This window comes from Magnolia sinica, chromosome 14 (genome assembly GCF_029962835.1).
Source record: "Magnolia sinica isolate HGM2019 chromosome 14, MsV1, whole genome shotgun sequence".
NCBI classification, from domain to species: Eukaryota; Viridiplantae; Streptophyta; class Magnoliopsida; order Magnoliales; family Magnoliaceae; genus Magnolia; species Magnolia sinica.
In genome coordinates, this window is record NC_080586.1 from 77,491,036 (window position 1) to 77,507,755 (window position 16,720).

Here is a 16,720-nt window from a genome sequence, read left to right on the forward strand (position 1 = left end):
TCAGATGGGCCACACCAATTGGGCCTCATATGTAAATCAAATGGGCCACAACCAAATAAAAGCGGTGATAATGGTTTTCCACTATTAAAATTCCCAAGGCCCACGATAACATTTATTTCCCATCCAATCTGATCATAAGGTCACATTGACCTGAAGGGATTTTAATGGTGGATGGTCAAACCCACTGATTCTATAGGGTAGTCCACCTAATCATAGATCTGCCTTATTTTTAATCTCAAGCCTTAAAATGGGCTTTCAAAATGGATGGACAGATTGGATGCAACACATGCATCATGGTGGGGTCCACACACATGGCCCACCAATTGAATGAACAGTTTGGATATAACCTAGACATCAAGGGTGGGGCCTACTGGCCGTCCAGCAGCCCAGCCAAATGGCTGGACAACATTGATAAAACACATACATTTGATTGGGGGCCATTAGCCGTCCAGCAGCCAGCCATATGGCTGGATGACATTGATGAAACACATGCACTCTGGTGGGTTCCACCGTCCATGGCAGTGGACGGTGTGAATAAAACTCATAGATCATGGTGGGTCCCACATGAGGCCCACCATAATGCTTATTTGTCGTCCAAACTGTTGATAAGATCACGCTGACCCGGATGGAAAGAAAAACAAATTTCATATTGTCCTGAAACTTCTGTGAAGACCCAAATAAGTTCAATGGCAGTCATCCAATCACCATTATTTCCTATGATGTGGGCCACTTGAGCTTCAGATGGGGCTGATATTTAAAGGGCGGCCCACTGCCCTAAGAGCCTATAAAATGGACGGTGTGGATATACAAAACACACATCGTGGTGGGGCCCACAGCTGGGCTGTGGGTCTGCTGTCCGTCCGCCAAATGCCGCAGGCGCTGCCTATGCCTCTGGCAATAGCAGCGTCTGCAGCATATTTTGTTTTTTTTTAAATCACGGTTTTTCAGGCGTGGGGCTCGCATCGGAAGAATCCACCTCACCCAATGGATTCTATAGTCCATAACCAATCCATCAAGCCCAATATTGGGCATGTTTCAGCGTGTAGAAAAAATTTAAGTGGATTTAAACGGTGAAAATCACTGTTTGCTAAGGTATGGCCCACCAGTTAGTCGGAGTGGCCCCATTTTTCAGCTCAACGCTTAAAATGGGTTGGGGAAGAGGATGGATGGCTTGGATTGAATCCATACGTCATTGTGGGGCCTATACAAGTGGCTCACCCAAATAGCCTTGAACCAAGGCTAATATTTGTGTTTTCCATTCAACGTCTAGCGTCCAGGGACGCTGGACGGTTGTGCATGGGCTGCCCACATGGGCCGCCCAATGAGGGATGGGGTGGATACATCACTTATAAAGTGGGCCCCAACTATGGATGACTTGGATAAAATACTTGCCTTATGGTGGGGTCCATCCGGGTGGGCCATACGGCCACATCATCACATACCACAAGAAAGAAAAAAAAAAAGAAAAGAAAGAGAGAGAGAGGGAGAGAGAGAGAGACATACGTGTGATGGAGGGACGCCGACACTATGGGCCCTCCTTTGAAATCAATCATACATCAAGTGGGTCCCATTCCACGTGGGCCCACAAACTGAAAATCAACGGTGGAGATCCTTTCTCCACCAAATGTAAGGTCTAGATGACCTTATCCATACAAGGAAAATAAACATCATGATAGGGTCCATGGAGAATGGCCCCATCATAGAATGATCATGAGGATCAAGGCGGGCCATCGGCCACATCTTATGGTCCAAAGTGAGATCCATACCATCGATCGGTAGGTCTCACTTGACCCATCATAAAAATATGAAACTAGCCTATAGAAGCACCCACCGTTCGATCTTCTTAGTCCGTTAGAAAGCTGACCTCCTTGTGTCTCACTTTGATGGAGGGTGATGAGGTTTGAATGGCTAGAATGAAGGATTTGGGGTGGGAAGTGGGCCACACAACTCACACTTTCTCTCTTGGAAAACTATGGACGTCCACCACTTTTCTCTTCTTTAGTATTGCTTGGAATTTTATGTTTTAAGAAATAAGAGAGAGAATGGGATGTAAGGAGAGAGAGTGATGGGTGATGGAGTGATGGATGTAGGTGGTACTTGATATCTATGGGTGTGTAAGAGAGAGGGTGAGAGAGAGTTGACTTGGTAGTTGCTTTACTTGTGGAGAAAGAAAGCATGGGTGTGTGTACTTGACATGAGGTGATTGATTGATTGATGAGACATGTTGTAGAGATTCTCTTGGGATTGCAAATGTGCGGCATTTTCTTTGAACTGAACGCAGGTCCACATCTCCCTGTTAGGGTATCGGATCAGTGCGTGAGACGCGGCACCGGAACCGCGGCGACGGTGCGGTCGCAATGGTACAAGTCTCGGATTAAGCTGACTCAAATCTAAAGGATACGACTTAAAGTCGCGTGTAAACATCGATTATAGGTCATGGATTGCTAGACTTTGATGGGAAAGATCGCGGAAGTCAACGAAACAGTATGGACTAGGATACGGGTCTTACAAATTGAAAACTTATTAAGGCCACAAAAGTTTTGGATCAAGCTGATATTTGTTTTTCCTTTCATCCATGTTCATGTGAACTTATGAACAAATTGGATAGCAAATAAACATCATAATGGGCCTAGGAAGGTTTCAACTACGGGTGTCATTCCCTTCGCAGTTTTAGGTGTGTTGTCCACTTGAATTGTGGATCTATCTCATTTTTCGTATCACGTCCTGCACTAATTTGAAAAATTGGATAGACAGACAGTGTGGATATAACAAATATATCAAAATTGAGCCTATAGGACTTTGTTATGTCAAAATGGAGCTCATCACTTTGGGAAACGTGCTAATAGCGTTGGTAGCGAGTAGGGGTATACACAAGTCAAACCGAGTTGAGCTTGGCACAGCTCGACTCGGCTCGGCCACTAGCTGACCCTAGTTCGAACTCGGCTCGGTCCTTGAGCTTGACTGGCCAGCTCGGCTCGGTTCGGTCAGCAGCTTGGGCCAGCTCGAGCCAAGTTCGAGTCAAGATCGAGCTTCTACGGCATTTTCTCAAACACATGGAGTGCACCTTCAATTTCTCACGGAATGTAAAGTAGTAGGATCTGTTTACAAGTATTTTATCAAACACTCCGCAGGCAAAATAAAAACAAGATACAAGAGTATTTGTTTCATATCCATACCTTCCTCACCTTCGTTGAGTCATTTCATTAAACACTTGCTGAGCAACATTAATATCAAAATAACCGAGTCATCGAACTAGTTCAATTTGAGTTAGGGTTCGATCTGAGTTTGATTCAAGTTGGCGTTCGATCCGAGTCGAGTCGAGCTCGAACTCGGATCGAAATTTTTTTGAGCTAAAAAAATCTGCTCAACTCGGCTCGAACTCAGTTTCAAATCGAGCTTTTTCAAGTCAAGTCGGGAGAGCTAACCGAGATAACTCGGTTCATGTACACCCCTAGTAGCACAACAACGCTCACGCTGCATGATATATGTGTTTTTATCGAAGCCGTCCATTTTTTATTTTTATTTTTTCAGATTATTATAGAGCATGAGCTGAGAATGAGGGAGATCCATATCTTGAGCGGGGTACACCACAAGAAAACGGCAATTGAATGCTCACCGTAAAAATCGAGAAAGTGCAAATATCAGCTTAATCCAAAACTTTGGTGGATAAGATACATACATCATGATGGCCCACCGATCACTGTCATAAAATAGTCTAATGTATGGAAGTCATGGATAGTCATGAATAGAATACATACATTATGATGGAGCCCACATATCACTGTCAGTAGCCAGCTTGCTACTGACACTGTCAGTACGCAATCCGTGTCCTGAATTAAGTGCACATGCTCCATCGCATTCGGCCCAATAAAAAAGTTCAGTGCACTATATGATGCTTCTCACGTGTGCTCCTGCAAAAAAAAAAGACACGTGGCAGAATTTCATATGAACTGGACCGTTCATCAGATGTGCCCCATTATGGATGGGCCAGAGCAGGCACCAATTGGATAAAAGGTTTCCTAATATACATCGATGCATTTCTCTTGGCTTCTGCCTTTGGGTATAGGGTCATTGCTCAATGATCCAAACCGTTTGCATAATGGGCCTTATCTTAGATGGGGAATGGCCAAAAAATAAAACCTCCCAAGGTAGAAAATTTCAAATCTTTGACCATTTAACTTTTTTCCTTTGAAATTTTGGATATGGATGGTCTAATTAACCTTTTCATAATCAAAAGCTTTTCAGCCATTGCTTGCTGAGCTAATGCCGCTATCTTTTAAAGCTGGTACTAGAGTTGGGCATTTCATACCCGAACCGGTGGATCCGGCCTGATCAGACCCGATCCGACCTGATTCGAACAGAACCAATGGTCAGGATCGGTCAGGATCGGGTAGCGTAATCCAGATCCGAATTCTTTTCGGGTCGAATCCGGATAGGGCTTGTTCCGAACCGACCCGATCCGATTGGATCCGATTTGGACCGACCCGATCCAGACCATATATATTAGTGTGTGTGTGTGTGTGTGTCTATATATATATATATATATATATATATATATATATATATATATACACACACACACACACACACACACACACACACACACACACACACACACTTTTACCGCCTTTGGCGCCAAAAAAATCCCGCCCAATCTCGTCAACTCTATCCCTCTTTATCTCTCTATACGTGTGATTCTCTCTCTAGCTCTCTGTTTTTGTTGAAGAAGAAGGCAAGAAGAAGTTTTTGGCTAAAATGAGGTTGGATGGATTGTGTCAGGCAAACGCAACAAATGCCATTAATGGCATCGCCCCACCTCCCATCTCGGGCAGCTCATGGGCACTGCTCGCCAAAGAGAGAGTAGAGAGAGTAGATGAGAGAGATTACATGGAGATATAAGCAGGTGGAGTTCGTTTTTTCTCCGTCGCGACTTAGGCAGGTGAAGCGAGATAGTCGTGATTTGTCGATTTGGGATGAGAGCCCAAAAGAGAGCGGTTGGATTTCTCTGCTAGAGAGAGATATACACGAGGTATGTTTTATATCTAAACCATCCATCCATTTACCGAGCTCATTTTAAGGCTTTGGATGTGCATCAATTTTAAGTTCAACCACTAAAATGATATGAAAAAAATGAATGGACGGCGTGGATAAATCACATGCATTTAGGTTGGGCCCCAACAGAGTCTACTCAGTATAATATGACGATTCGCCGGTGTACCACACAACGCTATATGGCTAGCTGGAATCGGATTGGTTACTCAGTACGCTCTTATCGTACTGAGTAAACTTTGTTGGGCCCACCATGAATGCATGTAGTTTATCCACGCCATCCATCTGTTTTTCCAGATCATTTTAGGGGTTGAGACCAAAATTTAAATATATCAAAAGCTCACGTGGACCATACCACAGGAAACAATGGAAGTATTGATTTCCACCATTGAAACATTCCTAAGACCCACTGTGGTGTGCATTTGTCATCTAACCAGTTAATAAGATCATAAAGACATGGACGAAGGGAAAAAACAAATATAAGGTTGATATAAAACTTCTATGGCCCTCAAGAACTTTTCAATGGTACATGTTCAATTCACACTTTTTCATGCAGTGTGTTCCTCTTCAATTTTTAACATCCTACATTTTTGGGCTAAACTCTTAAAATTATCTGATAAAATAGATAGACGGAGTGGATGAAATGCATGAATGACAGTAGGGCCCACAGGGTTTACTCAGTACGCTAAGCGTACTGAGTTACTCAGTACGCAATCCGCTTCCATAGCTAGCCGTATGTACGTGTCGTGCCAAGACGGACGCAGCTTTCCTGCAAAAGGAAGTTCCTGCGCTGGGAACTCATGTGAGACCCATTGTGATGTTTGTGCGAAATCCTTCCCGTCCATACGTTTTGTGAGTTCATTTCAGTACATGAGGCTAAAAATGAACCGTATCCAATGGGCAAGTGGGCCGAAAAGGTGATAATTGAACGTCTACAGTTGAAATATTCGTGGGGCCACAGACGTTTTGAATCATGCTAATATTTGTTTTTTCAGTTCATCCCGGTAGGAATGACGTTATTAACGGTATGGATGTAATGTAAACATCACCGTCGAACCTAGGGAGGTTTCAACGGTAGAAATTTACCTAACCACCTTTTCCTTTAATACGGCCCACTTAAGTCTTGGATCCTAGTCACTTTTGCTCGCATGTTCTAAAATGATCTCAAAAAACAAATGAACGGAGTGGATTCTTGAAAAACATCACGGTGGACCCCACCTACGATCCCAGCATAAGAACTTTTTGCGAAAGGCTTCCGCTGGAAATCCACATCGCTGCTAGCGTGTCGTGCACACCAAGACAGCCCAGCTGTACTCTCGAGCTCCGAGTTGTACGAACGGCTCAAATGAGATTCACATTACATAGCCCCACAATTATGTATTTATTATATCCATACCATTTATCCATTTTTTGTGATCATTTTAAAGCATTTGGAGAAAAAATGAATCATATCTAAAACTCAAATGGATCACACTGAGAATAACAGCGAGGATAATGATTTTCACCGTTGAAAAATTCGATCCTTACCCAATCCGATCCGACTCGGTTTCCTTGACTGAGTCGAACTCGGTTCGGGTCAGGCCAAGCACGTAACGGATCTGTTCGGGTAAGGTGCTCCAGACTCGGCATCAGATCGGAACGGGTTCAGATTGGTCCAGTCAGCTTTCGAACCCAACCGAGTTGGACCAAATCCGATCCGACTCGGTCCGATGCCCAGCTCTACTGGCTACGAAGTAGCAAGCAAAGCTTAAAAAAAGAGTTTCAACACTGGGTCAAGGGTGCGATTGCCCATAGGTAGTGAAATTCCAATATCAGATGTGAGTGTGTGGGTGTGTGTGCGGAAATAAGAGAAAGAAAGAATCATATCTTTTAAAAAAGGAAGAGTAAGTTAGAGCAGCACTTATTAAAAATAGTGAACAATTTTTCCTTAACAAGCAAGACTTTATCTAAATCTATACATCTACCTATCTAAAGAACTCTACGAGTGAACAACTCAGCCAGTAGGGATGTACATGGGTCGAGCTTGGCTTGGCCACTAGCTAACCCTAGCTCAAACTCGGCTCGGCTCAATCCTCGAGCCTGACTAGCCGGCTCAGCTCGGTTCAATCAGCAACCTGGGCCAGTTTGAGCCAAGTTTGAGCCAAGATCGAGCATCTGCGGCATTTTCTCAAACACGTGGAGTGTACCTTCAATTTCTCATGGAATGTAAAACGGCATCATCAATTTACAAGTATTTCATCAAACACTCATAGACAACATAAAAATCAAGATACAAAGGTATTTGTTTCATATGCATATCTTCCTCGCCACCAGCCAACACTTCATTGAGTCATTTCATCAAACACTTGCCAAGCAACATCAATATCAAAATAACCGAGTCACCGAACTAGTTCGATTCAAGTTGGGGTTCGATCCGAGTCGAGCTCGGGCAAGCTCGAACTCAACTCAAAATTTTTTCGAGCTAAAAAAATCAGCTTGACTCGGCTCGAGCTCAGTTTCGAACCGAGTTGAGTGAGCTAACCGAGCTAACTCGGTTCATGTACAGCCCTATCAGCGAGTCATGAGCTGCTTATGACTCTTTTGTATATTAGTTCGATGGTGGAAAGGTCCCTAAACTATGGAATTGAGTTTTTTAAAAAAATTACAATGTTTTTGTATTTCACCCTACTTCAGTTAATATAGAGAGTAATGACTCTTCTACACCTTGACACACGGTGTAACTATTGCATGTGTATGAAAATTGCACACTAGCTCACCCTCTCCATGCACCTCAATGCATACTCTTTAGGAGCAAGCCATACTAGAGGGTAGTGGATTGCGTCTTGCCCCTCCTCGACGAATTAAATACTTAATGTGTCCATGCGGGGGCTCTATGAGGCTGTTGGAATGTTAAATCCCATAATATACATTGCTACATTATCTTTTAATGGCTCGAGCTTTTAGACCAAGTGGTTGTTTGACATGGTATGAATGATTAAGTGTTCAAATCTTGAGAGCAGTAAAATGTTCCTAACCCTTTTTATCGGGCCACCGTGATGTTTGTGTGGTCTACTTGAACCTTGGATTTGCCTTATTTTTGGATTCATATTCTAAAAAAAAATTGGAAAAAAAATGTATGGACTGTGCCTAATTTTTGAGTTCATATCTTAAAATAATATGAAAAAAGTGATTTTTTCATATCTTAAAATAATATGAAAAAAGTGATTTTTGGGTTCATATCCTAAAATAATCTGAAAAAAATATATGGACGACGTAGATAAAATTCATACATCACAGTGGGCCCCACAAAGCCTTGCCTCGATGGATTATCGTCTATACCAGAGCTCGGTGCAAAGGTGTTAAATACTCTCAAGTATTCATTGACGACAAAATAGAAAGGCTATATGTAAAAAAAAAAAAAAAAAAGTAGCTTGTTTTGAAACCAAAAATACGAGACAACATGGATGCCATATTAAAAAAGTTAGGCGTATATGCTATTTAAAGGGGCACACTTGTACAAAACGAATAATTTAAAGAAATTAATAGATGTCATAAGTTTTTGTGTACATGGTGGTCCATTGATGTGAAAGGTTGGTATGAGCTAGGGTTCATAGGATTTGATATACAATCTTAAAAATATTTACATAAAGTCAAAGATAGAGGATCCATATGGAATTTGATATGCTAACTACAAAAGTGGAAATGAACTGATGACCCTTTTAATATTATGGTTAGGATGATTTAATGATTATTAGATATAATTAATGGTTTGTATTATCTAGAGATAGCCTAATGGAAAATGTATATTTTGACATGATTCCTTGCAGATAATACATTAGATGGATGCATTTATTAATAAGAGAATTCTTTCACTTTTATAAAGTATAAGCATGGAGGATTAAAAAGAATTTGGATATTATAGTCTTTGTCACACTCAATCTGGTTTGAAATTAAATTCTGAGAGGAGATTGAAAATGAGATTTCCAATTGAAATTTTCATGGTAGACTCCTGGTGTTGAGGTCTTGGGTTCGAGCATCCATGTAGAGTAGACTCAATGGAGTTTCAACACAAGGTCTTGGGTTCGAGCATCCATGTAGAGTTTGTGTTCCTAGGCCTTAGGAAGGTTTAAATGGTGGTGGGGTCCACTTGAGCTTTGGATTTGCATCGTTTTTCTTTGGCTTATTCCCTAAAATAATCTCTTCAAATGGATGGACGGTGTGGATATAACACATTCATCACAGTGGCCCCTACAGAAACTTGGTGACATGACTTCAATAGCATTGTTTAGTAGCATCCATCAGATGGATGACTTGCATATTAAACTCGTGTGCCACGTTGTTGCATGTGGTGGCGTGTGCATTAGCTGACTTGTACACGCGGGTGGGCTTTGCAAGGCTCTGAATCGACGAAGACTGCAGTCGGCAGTTCTTACCCGTCCATTTCTTTACACTTGGGCTAGCGTGATGGGTGGACGGCTTGATTCATATCTGCCCATGTGTCCCACCTGATGAGTGGTGGAATAAGCCAACTACATTTCATTCCCAGAAGAAATCCAAACCATCCATTTATGTCATGATCCAATAATTATAAACCATTCATTTGGATTCTAATTACAATTATAACCTCGGCTATTTACACAAGCACAACAAGCCAAGGCAAGGCTAAGGAGAGAAACGAAGATTCAAAAAAGAAGAACGCACATGATCAGAAAACAGAAAAGAAAGGCTGAGATTCGCCGGAGCGACCGCTGGGCCACCACCTCTCTGCGTCTCAGCTGATGATCATCTCCGTTAGTGGACCCCACAAGGAAATTTGGGTTGGAGTAGTGCAGCCCTGGCCCCTCAGGATAATACCCAAACACCCGAGGGAGGATGTGGAAGGCGGTCCCACCAAAGGTCCACGCAGTAGATGGATGAAAGACACGTGTCGTTGCAGTCCCAAAACTCAACGGTGAGGATGATGTGTAATTGTCGTAGTATGGGTCCCACCTACGTCGATGTTGATGGGAATTCAGCTGGTGATCGATCGAAGTAGATTCATCCATGGCTACATGGTTGGGGAGGGAGTGGGCCGTACTGAATGGGGATGGCCTGTGTGGGATGTTTATATTGGGGTGGGGCCTTTTTTTATCTAGTTTGGTCTGGGTGGGGCCATCGCCACGACCGTAGAGTGGGACCATCATGGTCTGAGAGAGGGCTGCCTTGCAGACGGGGCACAGCCGTTGATTGCGATCAAGCCACTTGTAGATGCACGGCCAGCAATACAAGTGGCCACATAGAGTGACCACTGGATCTTGAGCGAAATCCAGGCAAATGTTGCAGTCGAAGCAGCCACCTTCGGCAGCCATTGCTATGTCCGGGCCCAGCTTCTTCAACGGCTCTGGATCAATTCGAGCCCGGCCGCTTCGTCGGTGTACTGATTTCTGGCCATGGGCTATATTGGCAGCCTCTGGTATATTGTGGGAAAGAGGAGAGAACCATGTTAGTGTCAGTCTAGAAGAAAAACTGTGTGACCCATCTGATCAACGGTTTGGATCACCATCAACAAACTTCGTCTGCAAACTAAAGGCCCGAGCAAAAGAAGCAGAAGTAATTGACACTGTAAGAACCCTAAAACAGGTATATCTTGCAAACCGGAATGAGTTTTTTGACTTACATATATGATTTTAGGTGGTAGAACCTACTTTAGTCAACCAAACCCAATGTCCGTGGTTGCCCACGCCAGATTTGTGAGATTCTATCAAAGGTTGAAAGCCCTTTTTAATTTCATTTTTATTATTTATAACACGTTTTAATTTGATAATAAGTCTTGATCTTTGAGCTCTAGGAGTTGTGCCCAACATGAAAACCATGAAGTCTAACTTAGAAGTTTTAAGAGAGTAACGTAGTTAAATATATACTTCTTATTTTTGGCGGAAAATCATGAAGTCGAGTAGGAATCATGACCACATTTTACAATTTATAATAAGTCAATAATTTTAGAAAGTTTGAGCTGGAGTTTGATTATGAAACTTCTTCGGTATCACTGTTTATTAGAATTTATTTCTATTATTTTATATTTCTCCTAGTAAATTCAAAGAATCTCTGTGAGAAGTCCAGAGAAGCTCCATGAATTCGGAGTAATTATCACTGAGGTGATCGACCTCATTAGGTCCCTCCCTGCATCACCTCCATTCTCTATTGGAAGATCACAACCTTCGATTGTGGTCTATGTAAGGATCAGGAACTTGGGACAGAGATTTAAGGGCTAGGATCTTCCAATTAGGGAGATTTTCAGGGCATCCCCATCCATGGTGGGCCACACCATATTGAAGTTTTGGATAACAGATCCATCAAAACAGGCATTTGGGATCCATAAAGCTGAGCTTTTCATCCTGTGGGCTAAACTGTTTATATCTTCTGGCCTTAAAATCATGTGGGCCACAACGTACAAAATGGACTGACAGTACACTGTGGCCCACCTGAGAAGTGTAGGAGAGGGTCCTTGGAGTTTTCTAAGGCAACCCACATGATAGACCGGTTGGATGGTGTGATGCATCACGTGGACCTTACATCTGGCTGGTACATGAAAGAAAGGTTCACCAAAGACGTCATCTTCGTCTGCAAACGGCCAAAAGTGGTTACTCTCTCGCACGTTGGATTGTAACCGAAAATAAAAATAAAAACGAGAGAAGCATTTTTCTTCCACCACTTCGCAAGAGAGAAAAAAGGAAAGATTCTCCGTCTACTTGCGACGTACTGTGAATGGGACTTAGGGTTAGGTCATCATGGATCAGGACCGTTCATCTGGGTGGGCCACGATGGACTCCTTAAGTGGGCTTGCTAAAAATTCCTACTTTTCTTGTAGGCTCTATTTGGGTTGGAAGTATGAATGTGATAAACCATGAACTCGTCAAATTCATGGATTTGCATGGGATTTGAATTTGGCAAAGTCATTAGTTTGAGAATCCTCTGACCAATCTGAACCGTTCATGTTCATGTCTGCATTACTACGAAATAAAAGAAATGGTCATATAATCATGATTCACTGATGATATAAATCTTCGAATCTTGGATTTCAATATTCATACACAATCACCCATACAAGAAATGCTTTTAAGATGGACAGAATAGCATAGAGTTCAGAACACAAACGGTTTATATCATCATTTAAGATGATGTGGAAGTAGAAACCCAGCCCACCACAGTACCATACAGTGACATCGTAACAGTAATGATAAATCTTTTATTATAAGAGAATAACTTTTTAATTTTTAGTTGGTGCATGTATTGCTATAAAAGGGTAAAGACGCAGCGAGGTCGATCTTATGGAGAGCTTCCCATGAGGTTAAAGCTCTGTGAGCCCCACTAAGATGTGTGAGGGACATCCATCCCATTAATCAGATTTGATCTTCTATGGTGAGTCATGAGCCAAAAACTCAGCCTAATCCATTACTTTGGTGGGCCACACCATAAATAACAGTTGAGAGTGGATATCCACCTATTAAAACTTTCCTGATTGTACATAGGGCCATAAGATGTAGTTTTGACATCTAGCCCATCCATTATGTGTATCCTACTTGGATGAGGGGTCATGGACACAAAATTTTAAGCCATTCCAAAACTTAGGTCGGCCCCCACCAAGTGCTTTTAAATATTTAAAGCATGATTTTCCATGTTTTCAGATGGTATAACCCGTCCTAGTTTCAAACACAACTGATTTTTAGCACATCTCACAACCTAGATGGGACCTACCAAATGCATGGCATAGATGTCCACCACACATCACAGTGGGGCCTACAGAACTCGACCTCATACACACACACAACTTCTGGAGAGAACTTTTTGAAAACTCATTACATGATGTAAGCTCAAAATCTAAATAGTCTAGGTAATGCACCACCTCATGAAACCATAAGACCTAACTCTTATCCTCATCCAAAACTTTGGTGGGTCACCACGAAAGAAAATAGTTTTCCCCTTAATTTGTATCTCTCTTTTTTAATGGTTGATTAGAGTCTTCAATCAGGGTGAAAATTGGTCCTTGGAGGTTTCATGGATGCCACATCACATGGATCGTTCGAATTTTTGGCCCATGACTGGTGAGCATGCCTCTCTCTCTCTCTCTCTCTCTCTCTCTCATATATATATATATATATTGCTAGAGTATATCTATGAATTGTTGCAACAGAATATGTTGGGACTATAGTTGTTGCATCTTAGTCTTCTTTGACAATCCAATACGATAATCTAACAAAGGATAACAATGAATGTGTCTGTATCAAAAAACCTTTACAGAGGAATCTTACACTTTTTAATTAATGAGACACAAAACAATGCTCAAGGGCAATTATATTCAACGGAAGAGTTAAATGTTTTTTTAAAGTGCTAAAGTATTCCAACCAGGAATTTCCTTTATTAGGTACCGTATGTCTATCAACAAAGATGCCCATCTTTTGAATGGTTAACTGATCACACTCCAGATCCAACGGCTACGATCCTAACAAACCTCTTGAAAATTTGGATTTACCCTCAATGTATAGATTTATGGGATTGGGGAATCCAATTTAGGAAATCACCAACTAAAAACAAATAGGAGATTTGATCAAACCCATGAATTTCTTAAATCCCAGCAAATGAATCCGACAGCTGATGATCTGCCCTAACATATAAGTTTAGTCCCCCTGGTGAAGCACAGATCAGCCTCATTACCAGGCCAGATGAACTTCCTAATGGGTCCCACCAATTATTCTCTCTTTTTTAACCCCACCAATTAGAGGAGTTGTTGGGACATGACACATGGCATTGTGGGTCCCACCAGATGAAAGGTCCTTATCGTCCTACTGATGTAACGTATGTGAGGCCATCTGGCGGATAGAGTGAAGAGATGAGAAAGAGAAATGTCTGATTGCGTTGGGCCATTAAACATATCTAAATAAAGAAATTATAGCCATTAAAATAATCTCAAATCTTAGAATGTGGACAGCTAGAGAAGAAGATTAAAAAAAAAGGTGTTTGAGTTGGAATGGGAATGAAAAGCTTTACTTGCGTGGGTAAGCAACCCCGTTCCATCTTTTTCACCCGACTATTTTGTGGCCAGCTGTTGGACGGTTAAGGTCATCCATCCACCACTCCAGTCCAAAATTCCAAAGAGGTCTATAGTCCAACGCGTTGGACCACAAGTTATAGTACACCCACCTGATAACTTCCAACCTATTAAGTACACGTGGCCCATCCATCCAATCGGTTGGCCCTGCAGCGAGGATTATGTAGTGTAAAAATGATCTCTATTTACTCTATCAGGTGGGCCACACCATAGAAAACAATTTCTAGCCATTGATAAATTAAAAACATATAAAGTGGCCCACCCAACGAGTGGATGTGGCTGAATTTTGAGTAGGAAGATCCTCGTAATGGGCCAACCTATTAGACGGGTTGGATGTTGCACACACATGAAATGTTTGAAGTTATTACAGTTCAACCATGCGTACGGTGAATGAGTTTCAGTTCCTACGGAAGATTTAATAAAGGGCCATGGTTCAGTTATCAAAGGCGTTGAGCGATGGGCCCCACTGATTATGCCGCATGCACAAAATACCCTCGAAAGGGAAGATCTTGACCGTTGAATCTTTTTTTTTTTCCTTCAGTTTGTTCTAAAATTTCCATTTAGTGGCTATCAAATCAACGTCTCTGATTTTTCAATCAGTGATCGGTGCATGAGCCATCAAAGAATGGGGCCCACCATAGAACCCTTTTGGATCGCATGCAGACCGATTAAAGTAAAATTAAATTACCATCATACCCTTCAACTTTTCAACTCGCGGAAGAAGAGTAGGCCGGTTTAGACTTCTAGGTTGGAAGAAGATAAAATCGCGATTGAATTCACACGCGTGTACAAGGCAACTCACGTACGCGCCACACGTGTGCCAGCATGCACGTTTGTACGAGATCCAATCCATCCATCAGACGGGCACCACATTTGGATGATGCTCTCGCACAGGAAGCTGGTCTGTCTACTCGTCTAATGGCCGACAGAAGAAAAAACTCGGTTGAGTCTTCTTATCCGTTCATCTGTTTCTAATATCTTTGTCCAAATACTGAATGGACTCGATCAATTTTCGGGGAAGAACATCTACACGATCAGATCCTCCTGATGGACGGCTTGGATGTTTCACATGAGCTGCCTTATACACGCGTTCGGGCCCAGCATTTAGAGTCCGGAGGAGCTGCAAGACTCGCGAATCGGACGAGTCAAATTATCCTGACTCAATCTGTTTGAGGCCCGAGTCAGACTAATCATATGAAAACGAGCCACCATCCCTTCATAACTCTAACTCGTTCTGGTTCAGAAAATAACAGAGAGAGAGAGAGAGAGAGAGAGAGAGAGAGAGAGAGAGATGAAAACGAAAATCACCGAGTCGAACGAATCCGAGCCGAGAGAGAGAGAGAGAGAGAGAGAGAGAGAGAGAGAGAGAGAGAGAGTGACATGAAAACGAAAATCACCGAGTCGAACGAATCCGAGCCAATTTCAGAGAGAGAGAGAGAGAGAGAGAGAGAGAGAGGATTTTCGATTTACTTACCGATTCGATCCTTGGGAAAGAGGGAGATCCGTTCTGTCTGTTGGGAGCTTTTTCTCACGGCAGCGATCGCAGAGAGGCAGAGAGGGAGAAGGGGTAGAGAGAGGGTAGAAAGAGGTCTGACGGTTATTTATAAGCTGGGGACTGGATATACAGACAGCGCGCGAAGAGGTTCGGCTTACGTGGCACGTGTGACTTGCTTTTAAAGCGTGCGTGTGACGAGGAAATACGGCAGAGCAGGAAGAAGTGAAAAATGGTAGGGCTGATGGTTGGGCGGGTTGAACCCGACCGACTCGTGACCGAGAAGACAATGGGTTAGGCATGGGCTGGATGTATAGGGTTTAGTCTCGTGCTTGGGCCATACAAATGCCACTCGAACCCGGTGAATACATAAGTTCTTTATAAATTAATTATAATTGAGTGTCGATCGTTTATATTAAATGTACGGCAAATTTCAATGCCGTCAGGTTTTATTGGTCCACGTCATTTTTGATGACTTAAGCTAACAAGATACAGTGGATTTCTCTCTCCCAAATAGATTGCTTGATGCACGATACAACTTTTAAAAGAATATTTATCCTATATTTTAGCTTGTTTGCTTAGGAAAAAAAATATTTTTTTTATGATATATATATATATATATATAATACTATTATAGGTTTGCCAAATAAAACTCGTACTAAAAATATAATAGGCTAATATAATAATGAAAATATTAGCATATATCTACCTGACCAACCTGGTAGAACCCACTTGGGTTGGGCTTGGGTTGAGAATTTCCAACCTGATCGAGGGTTGAATTGGGTTAGGGTCACCTTGCGTTGGGCTAGGGTTGAGCATCAACTTGACCCAGCCCGCCCAACTTTCGAGCCCTGAAAATTGGTAGAGACACATGCGGATTGGGTTATGCTCGGTCTATCCTCGAACGGACAAGAGACCTGAGGGGCCATCGTGATGTATTGGTTTCTCCTACACCGTCCATCCTCTTTACCATATCAACGGTGGGATTTCAATCACCGATGTTTACTGTAGTGTGGTCCACTTGAGCCTTCAATCTGCTCTCTTTTTGGGCTCATGCCCTAGAATGATATATCAAAATGAATGGACGGACACAGATCCCCTGACACGACTGTCCC

At 42.3% G+C, this 16,720-nt stretch overlaps 1 protein-coding gene across 1 annotated transcript; it reads right to left on the reverse strand.

Annotated features, from left to right (window-relative positions):
* Positions 1 to 9,573: 9,573 nt before the first annotated feature.
* LOC131226297 (E3 ubiquitin-protein ligase RMA3-like) lies at positions 9,574 to 15,721 on the reverse strand. Its single transcript, XM_058222106.1, has 2 exons — positions 15,588 to 15,721; positions 9,574 to 10,477 (listed from the first exon to the last, which is right to left on the reverse strand). Exon 2 carries the CDS (start codon positions 10,374 to 10,376, stop codon positions 9,711 to 9,713), a length of 666 nt encoding a protein of 221 aa, XP_058078089.1. The 5' UTR covers positions 10,377 to 10,477; positions 15,588 to 15,721; the 3' UTR covers positions 9,574 to 9,710.
* Positions 15,722 to 16,720: the final 999 nt, after the last annotated feature.

Coding starts and splice junctions, on each gene's coding strand:
- LOC131226297 (XM_058222106.1), bottom strand. CDS start 10,376: ATGGCTGCCGAAGGTGGCTGCTTCGACTGCAACATTTGCCTGGATTTC.